This window comes from Eutrigla gurnardus (assembly GCF_963514095.1).
Source record: "Eutrigla gurnardus genome assembly, chromosome: 18".
NCBI lineage: Eukaryota > Metazoa > Chordata > Actinopteri > Perciformes > Triglidae > Eutrigla > Eutrigla gurnardus.
In genome coordinates this window covers 9,826,390-9,842,315 of record NC_139929.1, presented here as the reverse complement: position 1 = coordinate 9,842,315, position 15,926 = coordinate 9,826,390, and the positions used below count along the sequence as shown (strand labels likewise).

Below are 15,926 nucleotides of genomic sequence, written 5' to 3'. Positions count from 1 at the left end.
CTGAGATGTTTATGCTAATGTTAACATTTCAAACATCTCCCAAGTTTTGTCTGGTATCTTGTGCTTATGTCCCTGCAGAAATGTAACAACACTGACAGCTTGATTTTTTTTTTTCTCCCCCTCCCTCTCAAATGAGGTACATCTGTAAATTAGTTGAGTGATATTCCGTTGTCATCCATCTTTTAGATTTGTTGGTCCCTCTTTAGCTTTTTATTGTTTATCCTCCAAGCTCACCAAAGACTCATGGGTCTCTCAAAGACTATTGTCATTCTTTATTTCAATTCTTCTCCAAACATGTCAAATTTCTTCAAGCAAACACAGATCTTGGTATCTGAGGATGATGGGTGTGGGGAGTTGGGGAGGCTTTAAAAGTTGTTTATATGTCCCTCAGATGGCTTCTGTGCGCTCTCAAAGCACGCCACTGAATCAAAGCGCTATTCCCCTCCTCTCAGCCCGCCGCTTGAGATGAATTATATTTGTTCCAATTGAAAAGTTTTTTTTTTCTCTCCTCACCTCCCTTTTTCTTGTTATTTCTCTGAAGGACAACGTCCCTGTGTGTCCTTGTGCCTTTCTCCCTGGGTATTATTATTATTTTCTCAACTCTACCCTTCTCCCTGTCATCCCATATTTCTGTGTTTGAATTTGCAGGACCCTGCAGACAGTCGGGCCCTCACACGCTCGCACCTACACCGTCGCCGTCTATTTCAAAGGGGAGCGAATCGGCTGTGGCAAAGGCCCAAGGTGAGTAAGACGAGCACAATATAACAAGGCGCAACAGGACAAGCAGCGCCACTTCTCAGTGCACCGCTAATGGGCTTCGAGGAATAATGGCTGCGCTTTATTGATGGTGTTTATTATAGCAATTAAGCTCGTGTTGGCCTATTCTATCAGGAGAGACATTATGCAGAATGAAAATGAATCGATTCATTATCGATTTGATGTAAATTGTGTTATGGAGACATCACGTTGTGCCGAAGAAGAATCGGCGATCGGGCGACAATGCATCCAGGGCTGCAATTCAAGTCTGGCTGGGATATTGTGTTTCACAGCAGGGCAGCGATGTGTTTGTGAGCGTTTTGTGGACACCTTTTGTGTTCGCTCATACATTCACGCTCTTGTAAAGTAAAGAACATCCACGCGGCGGCCTTTTCAGGGTTGGAGGGGTTGATAATAAAGCCGCAACAGAGCTTGCTAGAAATGCAACGTAAATCCATCAAACATCTTTCACCCCCCCACCACCAGCACCACCACCACATGTGGAAATCCCCTCCATGGCCCCCTACTTGAAAGCGCTCCTTCTTGCTCTAAGCTGGCGATAAGTTTGTCCCTTCCATGGGATCTTTGACAGCTTAATGTTTTTGTATTTACATGACTTAAGCTCCCAGCCACCTCCGCCGCTGGGCTCTGATCACACGGCACACGATATGTATACGGAGGGACGGTGAATTGCGGGCGTAAACAGTGCCCAGCGCCGAGCCGCCAATAGGCTTACCTTTTTGAAATGTGTGCACTGTGTTACCTGGGATTGTTAGGCAAAAGGGCTCTTTCAAAACAAATATAAAGCACTTTTCATAATCCCCTCAATACTGGGCCTGCATTTTTTTCGACAAAAAATTTAAAAACAGACATTTTGAATATGCTAAAGACTCTTTCTCCCTTTTTTTTTCTCTCTCTCCCTCTCTGTCTCCTTTTAAAAAAAATGTTCTAATCTAGCATCCAACAGGCGGAAATGGGAGCTGCGATGGATGCGCTCGAAAAATGTGAGTTGTTTGGCATCATGAACCTCCTCCCCACACACACACACACACACACACACACACATATTCAGCCTTTAAGCCTTTCACACGCTTTGCCTCTGTGTTGAATATTAGCCTTGGCTGTACAGTATGCAAGATGGCTGGCAGAGCGCTGTGGCCTGACCAGCCGGTTGGCTGCGACATATAGGACATTAGGCTGTTTGAAGTGCTAGCCCAGAGCATAGGCATGGGACCTAGCCAGAGATTGAGAACCAATACAACAAGGACAGGAGATGCTAAAGCATCCTCGACCCTGTCGATCATCCTGAGGGAGCACAGGAAGTTTGTGTCAAGGCAGGCGCAAAGTTTCCTTTTTTTTTTGTTGTGTTTTTCGAGCCCTTTTACAGACCACGAGAGCGAGGCTTCCCACTCGCAGCTCTCCCGTGCTCAGCACTCCTCTTCAGATTTGAGGGAGTGCGGTTGATGCGTTCCCTATGTGCCGCTTCACTCCTTGGCTGTTTTTCAACTTGTCATCAACCACCACTTAAGGAGAATAGATAGTGGTTTTTAGACATTTACAATGTCTCATTCGCTGCCAAGTAAAAATACAATTACAGGGCTCTCAGCGACACATCCGTGAGATGTTTCCATCGTCTCCCATTCGCCACTTAACAATACACTCGATGCATATGTATGCGGATGCATAATATCGTACGTTACACTGTGCAAAGAGTTGGGTCGGTGATAAAGTGTAATTTTTGGACTGGCCTCGCCCGCTTTCCCTGTGACCGCCACATTAATCAAATGTACAATTTGTTCTTTACCCAACTAATTAGCTGGAGGTGAGCGCAAATGGCTTTGTTGGAACCGGCCTGCAGAACTTGCAAAGGGCACGGAGGTCAAACCTTGATTTCATTTGGCTCATAAATGAGGCCTCCAGCCGCTGGTGATTGATACTGTTTGTGCGCCCTAGCTTTTCTTTTTATGAAACATTAGTGTTAAAGCGGTATTATTTAAGGACTCCCTCTCTTCCTGCTTCCAACTCCCCACTCTTTCTCCCTCACCTCCCTCCTTATCAGGGGGCGTAGTTCAGTGCACACTCTCTCTCTCCTGTGGCTTCCTCCCTCCCTTAATTCCTCCCATTTCCTCTCCCCAGTGTACACCTCTGTCACCATGATTGATAGATGCTCATTGCTAGTAAATGAATATTTCCCCCCTCATAAATTTCTGTTTCATGTGGCTAGATTAGCAATGCCTTTTAAAAGGTCAGTTAATTTAAAATCATCTCTTCAACTCTTCCTTCCTTCAGAGCAAAATGCTCCCACTTCGAGGGCTTTGTTTGACTTTCTATTGTCACTTAATTTAACGCTGGCAATTTACAACTCCCCCTCAGCCTCAGCGTACTCCTTTTCTTTTTGCCCGGCGCTGCCGACTACCTGAGGTGAGCCTGTCAATCGTATGACTTTAATTGATTATTAGAGGAAAGAAAACCACTGCAGGCTGCAACGTGGTTGCACCAGGCTCTCCACTAGTGAATTGCTGCTGATGGTTGCTCAGATCACTTCCATCATTTCCAGGCAGCGCTCATTCTTTATCGTTTTTCTCGTTTAAATGAAACATAATCCTATGATATCTCTTGTACAATTCACTATTCAAGCATTAATGATTCACTTCTTTGCAAGCCGCGTCACTGCAGCGTTCGTGTTCTGTTATTTCGTTGTCGAGCGTGTTCTTGCAAGGTCAGTCAGCAGGGTTCTATCACGCCTTTGAAGGATCTTTGTGTCTCCTGACCATGAGCTTATATAATGAGACTGGAGCTCATCTGCTGCCGAAGCGCCTGACGCATCAACTCCTATCGGAGCAGCATTGTGTCTCATGTGATTGTCAAGGGCCCCGCTTCATTTGTTCGCATAGCAAGACTAATCAAGGACATTAGCCCTGGTGTCATGTAATTCGTCATTGATTGTCTTGTTGGCCCTCACTGCAGCATTGGCTACACCATTACTCCTCTTGTACAACAGCCCTACCTCGTGTTACCCTCGGATCGAAAAAAAAAAGAAAAAAAACGCCATCCGGCAACGTGTCGGGCTTCATTTCCATGTTTTATTTAAGGCGTGCTCGAGTATCAGGAGCACTTTGAGTGGGATTGAACTTTTTTTTGTTTCTGCTGCTGAGCTCTTCCTGCCCCGGCGGCTCCGGCGGTGTCAGAGAGGTGAGAGACATGGCTGCGTTCAGTCAGACAGCTCAGAGCTCATTAAAGAGAGCAGGGCCCAATATTTGGCGCGCTCGCTGTCTGTAGCCGATCCACTGGTGGCTCAGCAGATTCACATTTCATTATTTGATGGCCCGCGTTTTGACAGTCTCCTGCCTGTGTCTGTCAAAGGCAGAATTAAATGTTAACCAAGGCCCAGACTGGGAGAGCGATGAGTGCAAACAAATCGAGCTGAGAGCAGCCAGGTAGGGGGAAGTGATTCGAGCGGTGCGGAGTCTCTCACACCCCGAGGCTCCTTGCACCTTTTGGTCTAAGGCGACATCAAATATACATGGTAAACGGCTTAACCATTTGTCATGCATCCTCCCAGATAGCGCCGTCTCTGTTTAAAGTCTCCACTCTCTCTCCAAGTGCCCTCCCCTTCCCTTTTTTTGAGCTTCCTTGCAGCTGCTTGTTTCTCAGACAATGCAATATCTGTTGAATAAGAGAAGGAGCGTCGATCTGGATAGAAGCTGGAAGGGGACTGCATTTTTTTTTTTTTTCTTCCCTCAGCTTTCTCTAAACCCCGTAATCTCCAGATAAAAGCCTTGGATGGATATAGGCAAAGTAGAGTACAGTATGCAGGATCTCTATTGAATACTTGAGCCTTTTGTTTGGCCTATGGCATGGCGGGGGAAATCCCTTCATCAGCACTGCCATACAGGTGCACTATTGGCTCGTTGAGTGATGTGGTGCATGCGAGCTCTAGGTGATAGACTCCGATGCGGAGTCTATTGTAGAGTCGTCTCACAGCCTGAGCCTCGGCTGAATACTGAATGCTTAAGTGAAAGGACACTGTATGTTCTTATGCCCTTAAAAGAGGAGCCGTCCCTCATCACAGATTCCACATCCAGCTGCCGCGCCGCTGTCGGCGGGCAACAACAGGCCGCGTTGTTTTGCGAGAGGCCCCCGTACATCCAGCCCGGGCTCCGAAAGCAGCTCAGGCCTGGATCTTAAGAGGAATTACTGCACCGTCGATACAATACAAACAAACGGAAGACCCGTGTGCGTTGACGCCTCAACCGAAAGTCATCAATATGCAGAGACCGCGTGTTTCTCAAAGGTGCTTTTTCCCCAGAACGGCGGACGGTGGAGAAATCTCAATGTGTATTGTCGATGCCTGATCCTGACTGAAAGGAAAAGCCTTGTGTATTCTTCAGCAACCATATTCGTTGACGCTTGCCCTTGTGCCGCATGTTAAACAATGGAAATAACCAAAGCTGTTTTGTTTCCTCTCGAGTGGGTAATTCTCAAGTCATCTCCTCGGGAAAAATGCCAGTGATTTCCATATTTTAACCGCAATATGTAGTTTTCTCTCAAAGGCTCCCCCAGTGTTCCTTACTCACCAAAAAGCATATTGAAATACTGTGTGTATCCGTGCATGGGTGTGTCTCAAATTTCTCTCAGAATTATTTTCATTTTTTGTATTTCTTTTTTGATCCATCTCCTTTTTAATAGAATATTGCAGCTAACTTGTACCTTTCCTCTCTGTTGCCATAATGACAAATTAGTTTTGCAAATAGAAGAAAACACCTCTTCTATTCACAGGTCAAAACACCTGCGCTATTCAAATCAGCGGTTTCAGAATTCTAATTATAGGAACTCCAACTCCAAACATCTAAGATTCTACTTGGCCTTTAGTTGAAGAATGTGTTCTCAGGCTCACACCGAGGCCAACTACTATTGAGTCCATAAAATGATAGTAAACAGTGAAAAAATACCTCAGCGCACCTTAGAGCTGAAGATGACATCTTTAAATTGCCCGTTTTGTGCGAGCCACAAAGAGAAGGGAATTCCTTGCATGTCTAACTCAATAAACGACTTGAATTATAAATACTTTTGCACGCATTCAGGAGACACACAGAAAGAAGTTCCCACTGTGCTCTTTATTAGACATTAGATGAGGCATTCTTTAAATAAACCGCCGTGATGTGTTTTTCAAACAGCCGATCTGCTAAGAGCTTATCGGCGCCAGGGAAGGAGTTGAGCGCCCTCCAGATGGATAATGCGTCGCTCCAACCTTCCAGAAGCGTTTTTTTTTTTTACTTCTGCTCCTGTGGTGTGTTTCTCCCACCGTGGATATGCGTCTGCAGCAGCAGGGCGGCAGCCGTTTCCAGAAAAAAACAAATACCACACTATCCACACAAGATAGTTGAAGAGTTGGCACACACCCTAAGTTGCCATATTATCAGCTGTGAATCCACCGTCTGGACAATAGTAATAATTCCATTTCCCCATTCATCAGAGGATAATGTACACAATCTGCAGTGCAGGCTTAAAGTATTTAGTGCGTGACACATGTTGTGTTGTTTTGGCTCTGTGTTGCAGCACATTGGATTTGAAATGAAGCAACGTGGGAGGTTCAGGTGCTCCCTCTTTGCTTTGTTAACATCTAAATTAAGCAAACTAGTAGATTTTTTAATGAAGTAGTAGTTCTTGGAAAAGGTATTAGTTATCCCTTGCTTAAAGTTAAGCTGAAATGAAAAACCCGGTCGATATTTTTCGCCTATTTCACAGTCTATGCTGAAAATCAATTTCTCTGGTATCTTTATACTAAAATCCAATATTTTTACCTTCCTGGAAAATAAAATATGACATGTGCTTACATCAGCTAGAACCAACTACTTTCAACCAATAATGACACGACATGTTCCCATCAATCAATCGGTAACTTAAAGAGGTCTGGGGAAGGTCGTGAGTTAATCTTTAAACCAACAAATCCAACTTTCCCAACGTTCCATCCCGCTGCCAGATACTCTGGAGACGCCTTTCCAAAGCTTTACCAGGGAAGATACAAGATGTCTGGTTAGTCTATGACTGATAAACTTCAGCAAACACTAACACTGTGTATCATAAACCTCTAACAGCAACCAGAATGAGAACTTTTTTATTATTATTACAGAACATTGTGGTCCTCACCAATCACAGGCTGACTTTAAAACTTCTGTGGGGGTAAAAAGACAGGTTCTAATTTGTGTAGGTTTGCATAGTCATGGTCAGCAGCCGGAAAAACTGCACAGTCAAATCTGCGTCTCAGCGAGTTGACACAAGCCACCGGGCCTCTGTCATGCGTGCTGTTTTAAATTGAAGTGTGCAGCAGATAGACCCAGTAACATAAACCCTTAATGGAAAATGACCTAAGCTCTAAATAACAACATAACAAAACAGCGCTGCCTGGTGGGTCCAATCCTGCTGTCATGGCTGGAAAATAAAGCTGCTTGGCACTTTTCTGTGAAATCCAGGTGTTTCCCAAAATAACGTTTCCTTTTACGGGGTTGGGATATGCTCTTAAAGTTTAACCAGCGTTGAAAGCGTTGGTTGATTCATTGATCGGTTGATGAAAAATGATCGGCAACTATTTTGATGAATTATTCAGGTCATTTTTCAAGCAAAATCGGTGGAAATGCCAAAGGGACAAAGACAAATTATAAGAAAAGAAGGCTTTTGAAAATGTCATCTTGTACTCTCAGAACTTATAACCACATGACATGGGATGAATGATTAATGGATCAATCAAAGAAATGATAACTAGAATAAGTTGATTCATTGATTTACATAATTAATCTGAAATCATTTTGATTATATAATCGTTGTTTCTGTCATGTTTTAAGTAGACTCATCTGTCATTGTAAGCTGAACACCTCTGGGTTTTGGACTCGAACAAAACAAGCTCTCAGAATAAATGAGCTTTGTCTTTTTCACTATTTCTTCACATTTTGGGATCGAACAATTGTTTTTCTTACTTAAAAGTTGACATTCTGGAGATGCAGTACTTACAATGACCACTAGATGCTGGCATAAAAGTTATTGTTGTCGTGGTTCAGTCAAACATCAACTCTTTTTTTTTTAACACATAATGGCCTCAGTAACTCATTTCCTTATTGGTTGAGATTTTAAAAGACATTGAGGCACCTTTTCAAGTGTCTTGTCCTTGATCCACAGGAGTCCTAACCAATCCGATTCAGTCATTACTGTCAACACTTTCTCCAAACTCATTGAATCCACCCACCCAGACTCCCTCTATATGTGCCCACATTTGCATTGTGTTGCTCCAGCCAAGTTGGCAAGAAGAAGAAAACCCAAATTGAGACTTCCGAACTCTCTAGAAACTAATTACTGCTGTAACCAATGTCTCATTTGTGCTTTCCTACAGTTTGGTTGTCAACAAGAAGTTGTATTTGTCAGTTCTGGCAATCGCAGTTTTGAAAGCAGTATGAGACAATTAAAAAAAAAAAAAAAACGTTTTTTTTTTTTTAAATAATCTGTGATCCAACTGCAGGGGAAAACAAGTTATTTTGTTTACTGCCTATATGTTAACATCCTATCAGTATCTGATTTTGTTGTATTTTCTCTGCTGTCATGCTCCACCATCTCATTACAGATCTCATTTAGAAATGTTCACTTGTAATTATGTTATCAGATCTCATAGTCACCGTGGTGAAACCAAACAAGGCCTGTCTAATTTCTTGTTACTTCATCATTATTAATGAAATAACAGGGGCAATTTAATCGCAAAACTGCTTGCGTCATTCGACCAAAGTGACAACGTGACACTTGCTATGAAAACCACGCTCTGTGCAGTTTGGGCTACTGAATTGCCGTCTTGGCCCAGTTGGAAACTGACCTTGTCGCTTCACACCCCTGCCTCTGTCTGTCTGTCTCTCTGTCTCTCTGTCTCTCTCTCTTTCCGTTCTCCTTGGTTGACTTCTTTATGTTTCCTGCTCTGCCTCTCCCTCTACCAGATAACTTCCCACAGATGGCTCATCAGAAGCGCTTCATCGAGCGTAAATACAGACAGGAGCTGAAGGAGATGAGACGGGAGCGGGAGCGGCAGGAGAAGGAAACCGACGAGCCGGAGGAATGCAGGAAGTGACAGCAACCTTTTTCACCCTCGGAGGCCAATCAGGAGCCGCGTCCGCATTTAGGAAACGCGGCAGCTGTCCAGGCAAGAGTCGGCAAAATACAGATGGCGCTGATGTTGGAGCTGTAACAGTTTAACAATGATGGTCGACTGTGTTCTACAAGGACATTGATGAAACACGGGTGTGGAGTAGTTGGATCGCTTCGACTCTTAAACCAGAGATTTAAAGTGAAGTTAGCTCGAAGTTAGTTTGTTTTTCTATCCAGGAATTTCAAAGTTAAAGTGGAACTGAAGGCAAAAATAATCTGGAAGAATGCTGTTTAGTACTGTAGCACCGTTAAAGGTGGCCTTGTGTTGTCTTATGTTTATTTTTGTTGCCTGACTTTTAAATCCAAAACAGAAGGAGCTCATCGTTTTACTGGCACATGCCTCAAGAAAATGAAAACAAGTTTTTAAATCAAGTATGAAATGCAAAATAAACCATCATTCAAGTCTATAATTGTAAATAAAGGTTCAGATCAACAGTTGTTTTTTTTTGTTGTTTTTTGCATTTATTGTAACCTGCACCTGCCCATCGCTCTGCTAAAAGGCCTAATTCAGAAAAAGGGTTGAGTCAATTGTATTCAATCACTACAATGACACCATCTGTCTCACATCTGCCACTCATCCTCCAATATTCCAAATGTGATTCTTCCCCCCTCCCTCTCTTTTTTTTTTAACCTCCCTCCAAATCCGATTGACTGTCTGACAGATCTTAATTATAGATTGTCTAATTAACAATTTCCTCAGCTCAGTAGCCTCTGGATCCAGCTATTTAACAACGGCCGTCATATGAATTACTATCTGACATGTAGAGCTGACTCTTTTATGCTGCGATTTATCGTAGATAATATATAAATACCTGTGAGGATGGTAAATTTCTCGCCTGCTAGCCTGTGGCTGCTATCACATTTCAGATAAAAGTTAAATCATCCCTCATAACCAGAAGATTAAAGGGAGAGTAGTCCACTGGAGCGACTACACAAGTACATAAACCTGTCCAATTATTAACCTTCCATTTAATGTATAACGTCTTTTTGTGGAATACCTCACAAAGAAAAATAGAGAGGCTGATTTTAAAGATATTTAATCGTGTCATATAAATATTCAGTACAAAATATCACGTTTTACAAAGCAGATTGATGAATGGCCAATGATGGAGGGCCCCTTACACTACGACGACCTCTCAAATAGTTTCTACATTGACAGAACTGCTCAATCACATTGTCACCGACATAATACACCGTAGTAGAGGTGAGCCACAAAGGCCGACCGTGTCTACACATCAACAACCACAGATCTATTGTATCCGGCGCAAGACGACATCAGCGTCACCATCGAGTTGCCTCAACAAAAAAAAAAAAACGAGAAGTGGTACGTCACGATGTGCAACTTTGTCCGTTGCCTTAAGCTGAGCATGGCGCCAATGCTAGGAGGCGATTACACTCTCCATAGGAAAACACAAGCACGTCTTCGTAATGGCGATATGCTGACACTCCGCATGAAGACGGAAAAATAGTGAAGACCGAAAGGGGAACAAATGCTGTTGGTGAGTACCGCTGTCATGTTAATTTCCATTTGAGACCTCACGTTGCACCTTGAGGCAGAAACGCAGTTTCCTTTAGAGTGAAGGGTTTCTAAACCCATTAAATGCTTATCGCAGCGACAGTCTGAAATAGCCACTTACAATGGGGAGCTCCAGGAACAAGCAAACAAAACCAAGGGGGGAGAAAGAGAACACGTGTATGCCATAACCGAGCGTAAAGCATTTTTCCAACCACAGTGTTATCAATTGGATTGTTGAATGTGCTGCACACGCCGAGCTCCATTCCGCGTACAGAGGAGAAAGTCGGCCACCGTGGCAAACATGCCGTTGTATTTCGTCATTTTCGGTTTCAAATGTCAGTCTCTCCACAGGCCTTCTGCTAAAGTGGGCTGAGCTTGCTTTAGCCGGCCTAATCAGCCTTATCGTTCTGCCCTCCCAGTTCAATCAGCTCCTTACTCCAAAACCTTTTATATTCATAGTTCCGAGTTAAAGTACTGTGATGATATTGTTTTGCTTTCTAACTCCCAATTAAAAACTCAACCTGTGTGTTTTCATCGCTGCAGGATAACGTTGGGTCCTTCTGTCCAGGCTGCAGGAAACACGTCTGGAGGAAACACCTCTGGGTCTAAGAGCCTCATTCCGCACCACTCAAAAGGTCAGGCGCCCTTAGATCGAAGCCCATTTATGGAAAAGGATGTTCATCCTTCAGGAAATCAGCTCCATTTTCAACACCTACATACAGTAGATGTAATGAAGGGCAGGGAACAGCGTTGAGAAATAGCAGGGGTTTTAAAGGAAAATACTGGCGTTCTTTGCTTTTTGGCACATTTCCAAAAACATCTACGTTACATTATTATACATTCGTCTGTGTAGGGCTAAGCCCGTCGCGGGACACAGAATCTCCATCAAACCAGTGTAAGGACATCTAGTTTTTTTGTTTTAATGCTGGAGGTCATGTGGTACATTTATGGACTTTTCCTTGTGATAATCTGACCCCTCCAAATAAAACAAATCTAGCATTCAGGCCATTTGTCATCGCATATATTTTTTTTTTATGATTTAAGGCAACTCTTTCGATTCATACCATCGACTTTGACGCTTTGTCACACAAAGTATAAAATCTTTACATCTTTACGCTCGGCGCACTACTTTTCCTGTTTTTCTTCACGGGAATAGATGAAATGAAGCATTTTAAAAGGGGAGAAAGTAACATTGCATGATGAATTTTAATGGTCACTGTCCACGAGATGTTTCATCTAATCCAATTAGATGCCGTAGTTTACACCATGCTGTACAAAGTGAGTTGTTTGCACACTTTTGTGTTTTGAGATGAGCAAAAAAGTACAAGACCAGTATTTTCCTCTGACTGAGCCTGGTGCACATTAGATTGGTGATTTTCTTCTCAATGCATCTTAAAAAATAACACTGTTTTTCAGCCAGAGTTGCAAAATTGACATTCAGCTCAATAAGGAAATATTTGGTATATGGCTCACCTCACAGCGAATGATCAAAGCTGTGTAGGGATTAAAATCACGTACTGTGAAAAACCCCCCAAAAAAAGAAAAACTGGTGCGTTTGTGGATATTTGTTTAAAATTCATGTACGCTTTAAAGAGCATTAGCCACGGCTGACGCGAATTCGATTACCATCCAATCTGTATTGAGATTTATCTTTTTTTTTTTTTTTTTCCCTCAAAACTTTCTGGCACTTCAGGCTCGAGCTCCAAACTGCAGGTGAGTGGCTGATGTGAGGCACCCATCGCCGAGAGAGGGGATCACTTGGAGATAGAATAGAAATCCCTAGAAAAACAAAACCACTGTACAGCGTATTGTATCATATTACCATACGTACACAAGCTAAGATAGAACTCACAATATGCAGCATGTTTTTGTCCCAGAAACACTGAAAAATACATAGGCATATCTGTTGGTTTACAAAGCTGTTTGTTGAACATGTCCATCACACGCAGCTTTGGAAAAAACAAACAAAAAAAGAAAGATGTTGGTATAGATATATTTGGGCCTCATGTACACACACAAAAAAGTCTTGACACAGAGTCTCTTTTCACTGCACCCTGGCAAAAAACGCAACTAACACTGACTGGACACACAAAGCCTACGTCTGGTCACCGGAGGGAGAACTGAATGGTGAGTGGCGAAAGAGCACGTGGACAAACGGCGCTTGTTTCTCGGTCCTTTTGCCGTTTTTTCCTCGCCAAAAACGCGCGCCAGAATTGCCCCGAAAGTTTGTTTCATTTCACGTCTCTCTCCTCATCTATGTGCCAGGCTCTCGTTAGGAATCCCTGTCGCTGTCGTCGCCTCCGTACATGTCCGCCAGTTTCTTAAACCGGGGTCCCCACTCGCTCAGGTAGTTGTAGTCCTGGTCGCCGTCGGTGGTCACCGAATCCAGTGAGCTAAGGGACTCTGCCACGGAGCCGGTTCCCTCGTAGGCGTAGGTGGCCAGGGAGTCGTAAGGCGGCGCTGTCGGGTCGCTGTCGTTGTCCTGGAGCTTCTGGTTGATGAAATCTCTCACGTCCCCGTTATTGTCCCGCACCGGCGGCAGCACGGGCCGTCGAACCGGAGGGTAGAAGGTCTCGGGAACGATGTCCCTCCGCTGCTTGCTCTCCTCGATGGCCTCTGGGTTGCGCAGCGTTCCGATATCAAAGGCCTGAGTGTCCTCCTCTCCGCCCCCTTCGTCGTTGTAGCTCACGACGTTGTCTCTGACATCCTCTTTGGAGATGATCAGAGGCTCCTTCTTCCTCTGTCTCCTCAGGGCAGCAAACAGCACCACGATCACTACAGGGAGAACACAAACAAAGAGAACAAGAAAGAAACTTTGGTGACTTTTGCTGTTTGTTGCTTTGCACCCTCTCCTTGTTCTGAAGGCCGATGACTACCCAGGGGGAATTGTTGATGTTGCACGAGCATTCACTGATGTTCAGGGACTTTGTCTGACTTTGTAGAAAGAGGCCCAGCTACCACAAGGATGCATTATGTATTTTCTCTCCTCAGGGCCACTGCTGCTTGAGATCACCAAAAATGCCGTTTAATAACAACAACGTTTTGTGCGGAAAAACACAACTTTATGTGGCGTTATGTAGCCTCATGACATTTGATCCGGGGCTCATCACAATACACTTTGTTACTAAATTTCCAATGCAACATGATTAAGATTCCTGCTCAGGCTTTTAAGTTCACATAAAATGAACCCCATCAGGGTAATGCACTGTTTTTTGACGTTCTATACTATAACGACTTATAGCTATTTTCTAAATACAATACTATGCATTTTTTTTTACATACTAGTCTATGACTTTTTTTTGACAAACTATAGAATAGAATAGAATCTTTATTGTCCACCGGGGTGGAAAATTGTCTTCAGCTCACAGGATATAGGAAATGACAAACCGCACCACACAACAAAGAGAGTCAGTCAGACAGTTAGTTAAAAGCAGACACATAGATGAAACGATGATTCATACACCAATTCATACGACGGTAATAGCAGCCGCTATATCGGTTCATGCCATGTTTGTGGATTACCTATCATCAACTGTACTTTTTTCATCACTCTTTCGGCATACTATATCCTGTCGAAATGAGTAACAGTATAGTATACTCTAGTATACTTTTTCCATCACCTTTTGGACATACTATACTGACTTGTTCCGACATGTTGGGAGAGGTTGGAGATGGATCTTATTGTACTGGACCTTGTGCATTACTGTCAACTGATGTTGGGTGATGGGTGACGGTGATGGGACGTGGTCGTGCCTGCCACCATGGACTACTACTGCTAATACTTCTACCAACAACAAATGCAGATCGAACTCAAGAGCCTGGTCTGCTTGAGATGTCTGCATAAAGTCTGTTCAGACATTTTTTTTTCGCACCACTGTCACACACCCTTGCTCCTGGGTGATGTTGGGACTATTCAAGTCATTGACACTGAAAATCATGAGCGTGTTCTAGTGCTATTCTATTCTAGTTCTATGTGTAAAGTAGCATGTGATATGACACCATAAATTATATTTAATTGAATTGTCCTTTTCTTTTTAGCTTGCATTGTGAGGGATAAGTGCAAACAATTGTTCATTCACTGTGATTACAGCAGGTGCACTATCTGAAAGGTTGAGTTTCTTGTGTTTGTTTTATTTTGTGTGTTGTCAGGCCGGTTCCTAAGGGGACAATAAAGTACCGACCTATGTTTTATATTTACTACTATTGTCAGAAACTAGCTCTGGCAATATGAGCAGTTAGTTATGAGCCAAACAATGAGCATGTCGACTAGCCTGTTTAATTGGGAAGGCACAGGTGAGCTTAACCAGGCTGACAACCCTCCTGAAGTTGGCCAGGAATGGAAGGGCATAGTATATGTCGAAAAAAGTCATAGTATGTAAAACAAAATAAATAAATAAATGAATAAAAATAAAAAGTCATAGTATTATGTCGAAAAAAGTGATGAAATAAGTCATAGTATAGCATATCCAAAAAATGTAATAGTATGTAAAAAGTATGTTAAAAAAATGATAAACAAAATCATAGTATACTGCAAAAAAATTGATGAAAAACGTATATTATACTGTTACTTTATACTGTTTTTAACATTCTGCTATGACTTTTTTGAACATACAATACTGTGATTTGTTTGGGCATACTATGCTCTGAGTCATTACTTTTTTCTATAGTACTAATTGTAAATTGTTTAACTTTTGCTGTATTCTTTTATTATTCTGTGGGGCACATTGGATTACCTTGCCTCTTGCCTATGAAGTTCTATGAAGAAAAATGTATGTCAAAAAAAAGTAATTCAAAAAGTGTTATATTATACTATTACTTTTTTCTACGTACTGTACTATAAGTATATAAAAAGTGAGTTTAGTGTAGTTTGCCCTAAAAAGAAAATTCTATAGTACGCCATAAAAAGTCATAAAAAGTGTCATAGTAATAAGCTGTCACTAAAAAGTCTAAGTATATTATGTTGTAAAAAAATGTCCTAAAAATTCATATTCGCTGTCATAGTTTCATAGCGACATTCCCTGCACAATAACCTGCATTTGTCACTGGTTGTAAACATGACTTATAAGTCAAAACAAGGGCTGTACCGAACAGTTCAAAGCTACAGAGCTTCATTCATTCCTAACCCTAACCCATATATTTTCAATAAGATACAGGAATATTGCGTCCAAAGGTCCACCTTCAATTCCCAACTCTCTCTCTAAAACACAGACACAGGGAGAAAAGCTCCTTAATGATCTCAGTGCCAAAGTCAAAATTGATCAAAAAAGACAGATGTCATATTTCACAATCGGCAACATGATTTTATCTCACAAAGTATTCTGCTTTAATCCATATGTGACATTTTCTCTTGGGTCAAAAACTGTTTACTCTCCCACACACGCCTGTATCAACAGGGCGGTCCTGCAGTTTGCACGTGAGCTCAACTGTTTTACTGCGGTGGGCGGGGAAGTAAAATCAATCAATCAATACATGA

The 15,926-nt window shown here is 42.6% G+C and overlaps 2 protein-coding genes across 3 annotated transcripts in view; one reads left to right on the top strand and one right to left on the bottom strand.

Annotated features, from left to right (window-relative positions):
* The window catches only part of drosha (drosha ribonuclease III), a 79,687-nt gene extending 70,315 nt beyond the window's left edge, over positions 1–9,372 (top strand). For both annotated transcript variants that reach the window (XM_084033756.1, XM_084033755.1), the window contains exons 30-32: positions 649–741; positions 1,714–1,760; positions 8,730–9,372. In XM_084033756.1, coding sequence (XP_083889882.1) covers positions 649–741; positions 1,714–1,760; positions 8,730–8,860 — 271 coding nt within the window. In that variant the 3' untranslated portion in view covers positions 8,861–9,372. The remainder of the gene's footprint in view (positions 1–648; positions 742–1,713; positions 1,761–8,729) is intronic.
* A 586-nt stretch (positions 9,373–9,958) lies between these two features.
* Positions 9,959–15,926, bottom strand: part of LOC311028941 (cadherin-10-like) — a 57,039-nt gene continuing 51,071 nt past the window's right edge. Inside the window, exon 12 of the mRNA XM_084033757.1 lies at positions 9,959–13,228. Coding sequence (XP_083889883.1) covers positions 12,726–13,228 — 503 coding nt within the window. The 3' untranslated portion in view covers positions 9,959–12,725. The remainder of the gene's footprint in view (positions 13,229–15,926) is intronic.